Source organism: Sphaerodactylus townsendi, linkage group LG08, assembly GCF_021028975.2.
Source record: "Sphaerodactylus townsendi isolate TG3544 linkage group LG08, MPM_Stown_v2.3, whole genome shotgun sequence".
Lineage (NCBI taxonomy): Eukaryota > Metazoa > Chordata > Lepidosauria > Squamata > Sphaerodactylidae > Sphaerodactylus > Sphaerodactylus townsendi.
Genome location: NC_059432.1, coordinates 5532334 through 5544660, shown reverse-complemented (window position 1 = coordinate 5544660; position 12327 = coordinate 5532334). Strand labels below are relative to the sequence as shown.

The window sequence follows — 12327 nt, the reverse complement described above, 5'->3', positions numbered from 1 at the left end:
ACACTCCTCCTCCTCCTCCTCCTTCTCCTCCTTCTTCTCCTTCTTCTTCTTCTTCTTCCTCTTCTCCTTCTCCTTCTCCTTCTCCTTCTTCGGCTGCTGATTCACTCCCTTTAGAGCTACAGTTATTCTCCACTACAGGACTGCATCATCAACATCGAGCTGGAAAAACCAGCCAACAGCAGCCTGGGATTTGCTTTGGTAGGTGGCAAGAACGGCCGGGCAATCTTGATAAAAGCCATCAGCCCCAGGAGTTCTGCTGATCGGGATGGAAGACTGCGAGTGGGAGACATCTTACTGAAGGTAACATCTCTTCCGTTGGATGCTGTGTGCCAGATGAAAGTCAGGTGTGCTTTTGCTGTCAAGAACAGATGAAACAACATCACAAAACTGAATGTTGCTTTCATTAACATTCAGGTGAACGGGCATCTTGTGTCTGGGCTAACACGCAATACGGTGATCGACATTTTGCGCAAAACTCATGGGTTGGTACAACTGACTGTTTGCCGGAGTGCAGCGCTTCAGTGGGCTTCCGTGCATAGCCAGTGGGATGAGTCTCCCGTGCAGAATGAATCGACGCAGCTTGGTGAGCGCCAGGATGTATCCTTCAACTGGCAAATACTATGGTGTGCTCGTCCTCCAGGGCCGGATTTATCTCTAGTCTCGGCAGGCTGAACTCTAGGGCCTCAAAATCTGTGCAGTCTCCGACCAAGGGGTATATTTTTGACACTGATGTAGGCCTTTCTTAAACATGCTGTCATAACACACTGTAGTCTCTAAACAATCCTTCAGTAATTTTCCTTGTGTAGCCCTGAGTTCACCAGGGGAGCTAAAGAATCAGCGTATTTCATATAAGGAAGAATAGGTGTAGTCTTCTCCGATTCACTGGTAGTTCCCCTCAGAACAACTCCAACCTTGTTATAAACTAAATAATAATAACATTCTAGGCATGAGAATTTCTTATACTGGTTGCTGGAAGGGGGAATTTTGTTTATATTAATAGGCTATTAGTGTTTATTTTTTATTCCACTTATACCACCATGCTTTATTCCATGCATTGGTCACTCTTTAAATTTAAAGGGTTATTTGGCTGTTGACTGCTGCCTAGATGCAGTGAACTGTTTTGGCATTATCAGTGACATTTATACCTTCTTTTATCCTTCACAAATAGATGGGCAGTTCCAAAATCAGTTTTTCAACCTCAGTCAAAAGTGCCTGAATATTTGTCAGACACTGGGGGGAGCAACATGCAAAAGCCACACAAGCTGTGTTGGGAAGTTACGTGCTATCACTGATGCTCTCTGTCATTTGTACTCTGATGTTAATGGGAAGAGTGGCACCAGGTTTCAAGCTAACAGTTTTTTGCAGAAAATGGAAGAACTTGCTTTTTTATTTATGCTGCATTTTTGGACCCAAGTGCTGAGTAATTTCCACTGGGTCAGCAAAGCCATTCAGAAGTCTGTTACTGAGTACTTGTGCAAGTTTATACAGCTCACTTCAGGATTTTAAAAACAAAATTAGAGAAGATTTTGATGAGCTTGAGCAGCAAGCAAAAGTCACCTTGCCAAATGTTAGCTACAGAATTGTCACAAGGAGACAAAGAGTAAGGAAATGGCAAGGAAATAACTGTAGTCGACCCACGTGGTCAGCGTAAGAACGAGACGAGACGCGGAGATAACATCTGGTGGAGATCGCCAGCAGCGGGAGCCCGGAGGTCCGTGTTCCTAGCAAGTCTCCCGCCTGCTGGTTCCTGGCACCTTTTATTGTTATTCTACTCGGGGCGTGTAGGAGGGAGGACCGGGGGGAGTTCCGGGAGAGCGGGAGGCGGGAGGTCGGGAGATCATCATGTGATGCATGATCTCACCTGGCTACGTGCGGAGAGGAGCGTAAGCGTCTGAGCCTAATCCTCACCTGGGGGCAAGACCATTGTCCCTGCGCCCGGTGATTGAGCCAGATAGTTCATGACCCGTGACTCATGGGGGGATGAGGAGTGGGGGTGCGGTGCGACCAGAAGGCCGTAGGTCCGTTGGCGTCCCAACGTTCTACCACGGTGCTGCTGGGTCAGCAGTGCATTACTACAAATAACGGAAGTGCATCTGGTCTTGATGTCTTAGATGAACTTCCTTCAAGAGATTAGTTTAGGATTAAATCCTTTGTTCCTATACTAGATGCACTTGAAGCCAGGTTAAGGAGAGCTACTGTGTACAGTGATATTGTGCAAATATTTTCCTTTCTTGCTAATCTAACAGCATCTGAGCAAGAAATTCAGCAAGGTTGATGGAACTGTTTGTTGATGGAAGCATACCTGGAAGAAGCTGACGTGAAACTTACTAATGAACTTTTGCACTTTCACTTGTACGAAAGACAAAGCCACGGGCCTACTGAAGAGCATTATCTGTCTCATACAGACTTTTATTTCAAATTATATTCAAGTAAAAAATTCAGATGGTCTTCCCTAATATGGAAGCCATCTTCCTCAAAACAAAAAAGAATTAAACATAAAATGTCCACCTTGAGCATTCTGTGAACTGAAAGTGACAAACTTAGGCAAACAAATTTTGATGAACTTTTGGATCATTTTGCTATGAGGAAGGCCAGAAAAAAAACTTTTTTCATCTTGGTGTATTTAATGATTGTAGTTTCTCTATTTCTTAATATGTATTTTAAAACTGACTGTTTAATTACAGCATAAAGTAGGATCTAAAAGTGTCACACTGTCAGGTCATCATCATCAGCTTATTAACACTTCCAAAGCAATAAAATGTGAAAGCTCAAGTTTTTTTTGGTTTTTTTAAAGAACTTAAGTCAACTTACAGTTTCATTTTCCTAAACATTCCTGCTTATTCCACAAAAAAAGCACGGTTATGGCAAAAGTTTTCACAATGTTAATTTTAACACTTATGCATTTTTTCCCAATCACTACGATATTGAACAATAACATCTTATGTCCATCCTTCAGAGGGGGAATTGTGGAATTTTAAACACCCATCATCATCCTCAGCTTTACTGAGCTTTAAAACACTCTTCCAACTTCCTCTAGTCGTGAGGGTGGGGGGCTGGGAGGGGGGCTTTACAGGTGGAATACCCTAGGGCCTCTCCTCACCCAAATCCATCCCTGTCGTCTACATTTGCCCCAACATAAAGGCCGCTTTTGGCTCTACAGTTTCTGTCGAAGGCTTTCATGGCTGGATTCAACTGGTTGTTGTGGGTTTTTCGGGCTGTGTGGCCGTGGTCTGGTGGATCTTGTTCCTAATGTGTAACAGACTTCTTTCTGTGATACACCTCTGAAGATGCCAGCCACAGATGCAGGTGAAATGTTAGGAACAAGATCCACCAGACCACAGCCGCACAGCCCAGAAAACCCACCAGAACCAGTCTACAGTTTCTGTTTATAACAGCACTTCTGAGGATCACTGCCTTGGTGAAAATCATGTGGGGAAAAAGGAACTGGTATCTTGAGAAATTTTAGACATTCCTCCATAAGTCTAACTCCCAAGAAGATACTAGTGACAGTTTTCTCACACTAGATAGTCTTCATGGGGGATTGTTGGAAGAGAATGCACATTAATAAAAATGGTAACGTTGGCTGAGGATCTGAACGAGAGCAAAACCAGCCTTGGAGTGTGTGGGACGGGGAGGTGATCTGGGGTCTCTTTACTAGTGTAAGCCTTTTCATCTGAGAAGGGTCAGGTTAGTAGTCACAGAATTTTATTTTATTTATTAATTACTGGATTTATTCAGCACTCTTCCCTGCGGCTCAGGGTGGTTTCCATCATCCAATAAAACAATATATAACGCACTATAAATACTGTAAAATTACACTTACAAATACCATTTAAATTTAAAATATATACCAGCAAAAACCTCCCACAGGCCCACAGTCCAATTCAATACATGGATCCCACCTTCTATTATAATTTGACTATCTGATTGGAATGGGACCCCAGCAGGCATATGTCTGGTGGAACAGCTCTGTGAGGAACTGTGTTAAATCCCTCAGGGCTCTGGTCTCCCCAGACAGGGTTCCACCGGGCCAGGACTGAAAAGGGCCTGGCCCTGGTGGAGGCCAGCCAAACTTCCCTTGGCCAGGGAACAACCACCAGAGGCGTTCCTCCCATTGGGCAAAGTGGGCAGTTGCCCAGGGCACCACCTTGTGGTGGGCGCAAAAACTGCAGGTTCGTTTGTGGGATTTTTTTGTATTTTCAGTGTTTTTCCATTTTTGGCCTGCAGAGGACGCAGTTTTTAGGCTACCAGCACCACAATTTCAGGGATTTTTCGGGAGACTCCCCTGATGATATCACCCAGGTTTGGTGAGGTTTTGTTTAGGGAGTCCAAAGTTATGGACTCCCAAAGGGAGTGCCCCCATCCCCCATTGTTTCCAATGGGAGCTAATAGGAGATGGGGGCTACACCTTTGATGGTCCATAACTTTGGACCCCCTGAACCAAACTTCACCAAACCTGGGTGGTATTATCAGTAGGGTCTCATGAAAATACTGTGAAATTTTGGTGCTGCTATCTTAACAATTGCACCCCTGACAGCAGGCACCCCGCAAATTTCCCCAGATTCTCCTTTTAAATCCACCCCCTTCCTGCCAATGCTTGTTTTCTTTCTTTCTTTTAGTCTCTCAATGACTAATAAAGGTTGTTGTTGTTGTTGTTGTTGTTATTAAATTCACCCCCTTCGGCATGGATTTAAAGGGAGAATCTGAAGTCCCCAGTTTAAACATTGAAAGTGATTCTGTTTCAGGGTGGGGGATAATCCACCCCAAAACAGATTCTCCCTTTAAGGTGGATTTAAAATGATGCTGTTTGGGGGTGGATTCCAGCATCACTTGTTTAAACTCGGGAGCCCAGATTCTCCTTTTAAAGCCACCTTAAAGGGAGAATCTGGGGTCCCCAGTTTAAATAACATTGAAAGTGATGCTGTTTCCCCCAATTGGGGGGACTGGATACAACACCATAAAATGTTTTCATAGCAGTAATAAAACATTTTGAAAGCATTTTGAAATTGTTTAAATATATATATATATATATAAATATTTCTGCTGTGTGGCATGGCCCATTGCTGTGTTTAGATTTGTGAGTTGGAGCATGTGATGGTGACTTTGAAACGACCTCGTGGAAAAAATCATTGTTTGGTCATGGTGGGAGAGGGTGGCCACCCATGCGGGGGGCATCAAGCTCAGGTTTTGCTCAGGGCTCCAGTTTGCCTAGGTACGCCACTGTCAACCACAGATTTTCATTAGCTGAATGCAGCGACCTTCAAGGGACATGTTGGAAGAGGCAGTCCCATAGATATGCAAGCCCCACCCCTAGCTAAGATGCTGGAAGAAACGAGAGAGCATTTCATTATTTTGGCACCTTCGAATCGGAAACTTTATTAGCGTGCAAAATACACAATCATATACTACAGTGTCATATAATTTGAAATTAATTGACCTAGATTTATGAAGACTTGTGGCCTGCTGCAAAAATGTTGCAACTCATGGAGTTGTACTAGGATTCTGGCTTGCCAGGAGAAACGATACCTTGGCTTCATCAGATAGTCCTTCCCAATTAGAAAGAAATGGGTTAATAAAATGGACACAAATAGTAACATAAAAAGGACAGTAGGAAAAAAAGTGAAATGATTTCAATGTGGCTTTGCCCTTCCAGGCTGGGAATCTTCCAGGTAAAACAGCTGCAGGGAGGATGGCAGTGTACCTGGCTAGAGTAAAGGCACGTTGCTGCTGGGTGGGGTGACCCTTGGATGATGGAAATGCAAGCGCAAGACATGCTGTTCTGGCAGAGGATGAAATTTCTCTATTTAGACAAATATCATGCCACCTCTCCATAAAAAGATACCTGAGGCAGCTTGCAAAATTGTAAGAACAAAACATTATTTAAAATCCAGGTACAGCGTGAAAACATGGGCCATAAGACCATGGGCCATAGGACCAAGCAGCTTCAGATATCATGAGATAAGAAAGTCCTAGACAGGGGTCAGCAACCTTTACCACGCAAAGAGCCATTTGGACCCATTTTCCATGGCCCCAAAGATTTACGAGCCGGGGAGGCAGCTCCACACGGAGCCGCCTCTGGTTCGGCCCCTCCACTCGCCTTTCCCTCCAGCGCTGGGAAGTGGAGGCACCAGACAGGGAAACCCCCTCTGCGTGGGGTAGAGGGGGGATGGCGGCTGTGGCCTGCCTGGTGCCACCACCTTTTGCGCTGTGGGAGGCAGCGGTGCCGGGCAGGGAAGCCCCCTCTGCCCCATGGAGCAGGCAGGCGCCTGGTTCCATGGGGCAGAGGGGGGATGGCGGCTGCTCTGGAAGGACACGCCTATGCTACCCTCCGACCTCCAGGGGTTAGAGGGCAGTGTGGGTGTGTCCCTCCAGCCCTCCAGAGTAATGGAAGGAGAGGTGAGTGGAGGGGACACGAAAAGCGGCGCCCTCATGCACGGAGCTTCCTCCGGTTCGGTCCCCCCACACACCTTTCCTTCCAGCGCTGCTCTGAAGGGCTGGAGGGACACACCCGCACTACCCTCCGACCTCTGGGCCATGTGGAGCTGCAGTATAAGGCTGAAAGAGCCGCATGCGGCTCCAGAGCCTTGGGTTGCAGACCCCTGTCCTAGAACAACCACCTTTATTTCCAGATGTTTCCTTGTATTCTGAATTAAAGTGCCTATTTCTTTTCCTTTGGAGCATAATTTATTAGTCCCCATGTGATATCCATGAAGTTGTGAATGCTAACTGTTTATAAACCTTACAACAGCTCTGCGAACTGTTCAAAGAGCTAATTTAATGAGGAATTCAGTGCAATCCTAAGCCAAGTTACTCCAGTCTAAATCCATTAAAAAATGAACTGGCTTAGACTGGAGTTCTCTCTAGGATTGCACAGGTTGTTACCCTGAAAAACCCCCACATTGAGCTGAGTTTGGGGATTTCTAAGACATGGTCTTTTCCTATCACATGGGACCTTCGAGAAGAATGGGTAGGTCAGAACTTGTGTGACATCACAGACTCTTAGAGGGAAAGGTTCTATTGGGGACTGTAGCAGTTAGAAAGGCTGCTCTCAAGGATGTTGTAGTGTAGGAGAGGGCGCATCCAGCCCATATGTGGGGGTACAGAAGATACAAGCCCTCCAGGTGCTGGCCCTGCCTCCATGTCAAAGAAAGAAATCTGCTGGGCTTAAATGCTTTTTGAGGAGGGACTAGACTGTGCATCACTACCTGGATCTTCCTGTCAGAAGCTGTGGAAGTCAGAAGATCTGAGAAGAATGGGCGTTATTTCACCAACTACTTCTATCCGCCGCAGCAAGTGAAAATTCAAGGCAATATTCTTCGACCTTTCTCTTAGGCCTGCTTCGTCAGCATTGATTGGGTGACCTCAGTAAATACGTTGCTTCTTTCGTGGTAGAAAATGTCTCCCTCACTAAATCCAGCATGTTCCAGAGGAGCAGCGTTTTCTATCCTGCACCTTTATTTTATTTTGTAGCTTGCATCTGAATAGAGCGGGGAGGGATTTCCAGATTCCCTTGACCATTGCTCCTTCGCTGACTGTTAACTCTTGTGTCTAGATGGATGTGGTGGCATGGGAGTGATAGGATCCCAGATGGATTTCAGCCTTGAAGAATCCAGTCAAATGAACAGCCAGGTAGGGTGAGAATGAAACTTCTCCTGGGCAGCTGAGTTAACATGTGATCCAGTGTTTGTTGTTTTGGATGGAGGTGAGTACAGAGATTAAACGTCTTTGTTATATGCAGACACCCCTTTACGCAACTTTGTGATTCTGGCCATTTTATTTTTTCAGCCTTCCCCAATAATCCTCTACCCCCCACCAACCCAGAAATAATTTTTTACACAGCTGCCATGAGCTCAGTTGACTGAAGAAATCATACTAAATTTCTCCGTGGTCCCACCCCTCATGATGCAGGCTTGGTGGAATAGTTTTAAAATACTGTTGCAGGTCCCAAAAGTACACTTGGTCTGAGTGTGAGCCCCTAAAGCAAGGTCAACACAACTAGTCATTATCTCTTTCTCACACATGCACGCCCAGGCCGATTACACACAAGGCAATAGCTGCACGATTGGGGCAAATGTACATTGCTGCAACATTTCTTGGACACATGTATTTCCTCAAGCTCCGCTTTCTCTTTCTATTCTCCCCACAGCAAGTGAGACCACTTCTAGCATGAATTTAATTTTGCTTTGCAACTAGAGTGGGCAGACTTTGCCAACGAGCACAACTTGTTCCCATATCTCTTCGCCCAAAGCCAGCACACATAATCTCACCCCCCAAGCCCTCACGTTGCTTTGCACGCTTTCCCTCCCTCCACCCTGTTGCTGACTTCTTCCCACTTCTCTAAATGCTTGTATCAATACATTGATATTAAGCAGGGTCTCTTTCTAGCTTCACCCCATCTTCTCTGCTCTGTTTCTGCCCTCCCCAATGATTGGGAGTACATTTTAAAAACCTCCTTTCAGACAATCTTCAATTTTAAAAACAAGCCTCTCTCTTGCAGCAACAATGAAAGAGAGAGAGAGAGAGTGTGTGTGTAGGGGAAGGGAGGGGAAGAGAATATCATGAGATCTGTGCCTTTAAGGTTGTTAGAAGGTGGAATTAAAGAGAAGCAGCAAAAGGAGAGGGTTGAGACTTTAGGAAGCAGTTGCATGGCAAGCACAGGGCTGCCTCCTCACGTGTAAACAACAATGTGAGGAAAGCTCTCTGCAAGTCCACTGTGCAGAGAAAAGTCCTGAGGAAAGAGTTCCCTGTATAATTGGCCACACACACACAAAATCCAGCGTGGTGCAGCAAACAGATTACAAAAGAAAGACAAGGAAGGAATGTGGGATTGTTGTTAAAAAACAAGAACAACAGATTTTAAACATCACAAAAGACAATAGTTTTATGCTCAAGCTTAGTCTGGGACTCAAATACAATTGAAGAATCTCTTCAATGGCTAAAAAGAAGTGAATATACCTGAATCAAGAAGTCTGGAATTCCTTGTTCAACCCTGTTTCAAAGAGAAAAGAGAGGGAGCCCCAGAGAATTTGTGCAGGAATTGAAACCCTTCCCTCCAACCCCACCACTTCTTGTTCTCTTTATCCAGATCCACTTCTGCAAATTCCCTTCCTCCCTTAGGGTTTCCAGGTGGGCCGTAGGAATTACTGCCGATAATACCACTGTGATCAGTTTCCTTGGAGGAAATGGCTGCTTTGTAGGGTGCAGTTCTATGGAATTATACTTGGCTTAATCCCTCCCCTCCCCAGACTCCACCCCCAGATTGCCAGGAATTTCCTATCCCAGTTGTTAACCCTACCTAGAGTTTTATGCACCTCCCACCCCCTGACCCAGCGTTCTTCAGTGGTATCTGTGTCTGTAGTCTGGAGATCAGTTATAATACAGGCTTCACCTGGAAGTTGGAAACCAACCAACTTGCACCCAATGGCTGGCGGTCCAAACATACTGTATAATTTATGAGCTAAATAATTATTCTTGACCGAAATCATGCCTTGCAGTCTCAATTTTAATCTAAGCAAAATGCAAACAATCACTCTGAACAATGGAAAGCTTATGAACATGGACTTATTTAGAGCATAAACTCAGATTATATTTAGATTGTAAGATTATCAAGGACGCCTATTTTAGGATCCTTGTTTATGCTTTGTTTAAATTAAAATTGAGACTGCAAGGCACGATTTCAGTCAAGAATAAGTTTTATTTAGCTCATAAATTATATAGTACGTTTGGACTGTTAGCCACTGGGTTCAAATTAGTTGGTTTCCAGGTCTCTTGCTCATTTCCTCTCTTGCTCATTTTTGTTGATTGTGTTTGTTCTTCTAGGAATCAGATGATAGAAATGCCTCCCCTCACCAACCTGGGTGCGTTGAAAGGTATGTTTTTTTGGGTAACAGTTTATGTGTATGGAGGTTGTAGTTGCCTTCTTTTGTGGAAGGGGATGGTAACTAATTTTCAATCAAAGGCAGCAGATCTTTCCCTATTAGAGGACAAGAGATGGCCCGGAGGTATCTCTGGGAGACGCCAAACAAAGACTGAAGACACCAAAGGCATTCCCACCCTCTGTGCAGAGCATTCCAGCACTTTGGTCGATTCCCCACGGTCAATTAATCGCGTGATACTCACGCAAAATATCAAGGATTCTGGAAGAAATCCCCACTGGTTGAGCGACTAACAAGGCTTCATCCAGGTTCTGTCGTTCATTCTCCCCCTTATCTCGCGTCTTTGTGGAACCTGGTTGCAAGTACAACTTTTTCTGCAAACATGCCTCCGATCCAGTTTGGAGGGGAGGATCGGTGGTCCAATCTGGCTTCTGAATTCCCGCCGTTGAGCGTGACACAAATGTCTTCTAACCAATCAGCGTGTGGTGGGCTGGCGCAATACGCGCGCAGCCTCCTCTAGGTTTCAATTCTGATATTGGCCTCAGTGTGCACGTGTGTGAGGAAATGTTAGCCAGTAAATAGTTCAAACGGGAAGACAGTAAAACGATTAGCCGATTAAACGGTAAACGGTTTAACGTTCACTCTCACAAATGAGCAAACTTCAATTTGTTTGCAAGTGACTGGGAGAACTTCAGTCGGCAATGGCTGGAACGTCTGATCATGTTTTTGCGGGGGGAAACGGTCCCGCCCCGACACGGCACGCCAGCCAATCAGGAGAGACCAGCCATGGCGATTACGTGGTAGTGGGGAATGTTATATTTCCTGAATGCGAGATAGGCCTAGATGTCTTCAGTGGAAATATGCTGTGGTGGGGAGGTTGAAACCTCGTTGAAAAGGTGCGATTTATTCTCAAACTTGCTTTGATCTAGTTTGAATTTCCCCGTGTGAATTCGATCTTTGTCAGACCCATCCTTCTGAGCCCCTTCCCCTCAAAGGCAGATAATGGGAGGGGCTGATTTGCATTTGTGAAGAGTCTGTGGTTCATGTGTCAGACATCAACACGCACGGAGGAGTGAGCAGACCCACCAGGCATTAGAAAAACTGAGTGTCCCGGCTTGAGCTTCCAGGCAGAGGTATCAGGTTACAGCAGGGAGCCGAGTTCAGCCCAAGTGTCAGAATTCAGCGTCAGAAGTCCGGTCCGCACAGAATCCTCAAGTCAGAGGAAGCGTTGCAGCAGTCATGAGCTTTGTTGCATCCAGGCCGGGATATTCTATGAACCTGCTTGATATTATAGGCTGTTCCAGCATGTTAGACTTCATCCTGCCTCCCCCTGCTGCAGAAGGTGCCTTCTGTGAGCTACCAGACACAACAACTCCTTCTGCCTTTGCTGGCATGTAGGCTCAGGTGAGCTAGGTGCTTGAGTCTCTGCAGCTGGAGCAGGGCTGGATGCACAGCCTGTCTGCAGGCACTTCTGGCTCTGAGTCTTGACATTCCTGTTGCTCACCCTGTAAAACTTGCAGGGCCCCTCTCATTGGTTCCCAACTTGGTCTGAGTTTACTGGGCTCTGCTCATCCCCTGAGGACTCATCACTCTCCAAGGGATGACCCATGACACTGAGGTTCTCCCTGTCCATTACCTTGTGTGTGTGTGTGTGCGCGCGCACTGTGAAGTCACAACTGACTTACAGCAACCCGTAGGGTGTTCCAGGTGAGAGATGTTCAGAGGTGGTTTGTCATGGCCTGCCTCTGCATCACGACTCATCCAAATGCGAATCAGGACAGACTGTGCTCAGCTTCTAAGATCTGACAAGATCAGGCTAGCCTGGTCTATCCAGGTCAGGGCAGAAGATGAATCCAAGCGTGTGTGTTAAGTGTCAGCAAGTCACAGCCCACTTACAGTAACCCAATAGGGTTGTCAAGGCAAGAGACTAGTAGAGGTGGTGTTCAGTTGTCTCTCTCTGCATAACAATCCTGGTATTCCTTGCTGTTCTCTCATGCAATAACTAACCAGGACCAACCCTGATAAGCTTCTGATATATGTCATTCTCCAGTTAGTGTGGACTATCCAGGACAATAGCATTGTCCATTAGTAGAATGGGAATGCGTGTGGTTGCTTTTGCAGTACCATTGTATATTGAGGTATGGTGGGGTTAAGGCACGTGAGTTGCCAGCATGAAATCCAAGCCAAGAAAAAACTGAGAGCAATCGAACTGATGTGGCTTAATATGAATCACTAAGTCCTGGCTCTACTGACCCTGTTTTTCAACTAGCTCAGGGACGATAGGCAGGCCAGGGTCTCTCAGCAGCCACCCCCTGTCAAACTTATGTCCATTTATTCTTATGTGCAGGGGCTGGCCTATTTGTCCAATGCTGAGACTAGGAAAGCATTGTTGCCACTTGACAGCATATACAACATTGTAAAATGATCAAGTGAATGAATCTGAGACGGCGCG

The 12327-nt window shown here is 45.7% G+C and overlaps 1 protein-coding gene across 6 annotated transcripts in view; it reads left to right on the top strand.

Moving 5' to 3' along the window:
• FRMPD2 (FERM and PDZ domain containing 2) overlaps positions 1-12327 on the top strand; it is a 103149-nt gene that overhangs the window by 79098 nt on the left and 11724 nt on the right. For 4 of the 6 annotated variants that reach the window (XM_048505911.1, XM_048505914.1, XM_048505912.1 and 1 more), the window contains 4 exons: positions 115-300; positions 415-583; positions 7553-7629; positions 9820-9869. In XM_048505911.1, coding sequence (XP_048361868.1) covers positions 115-300; positions 415-583; positions 7553-7629; positions 9820-9869 — 482 coding nt within the window. Of the gene's footprint in view, positions 1-114; positions 301-414; positions 584-2246; positions 2773-7552; positions 7630-9819; positions 9870-12327 lie in introns of those variants that run through there. The other 2 variants (XM_048505913.1, XM_048505915.1) reach the window with 2 other exon arrangements.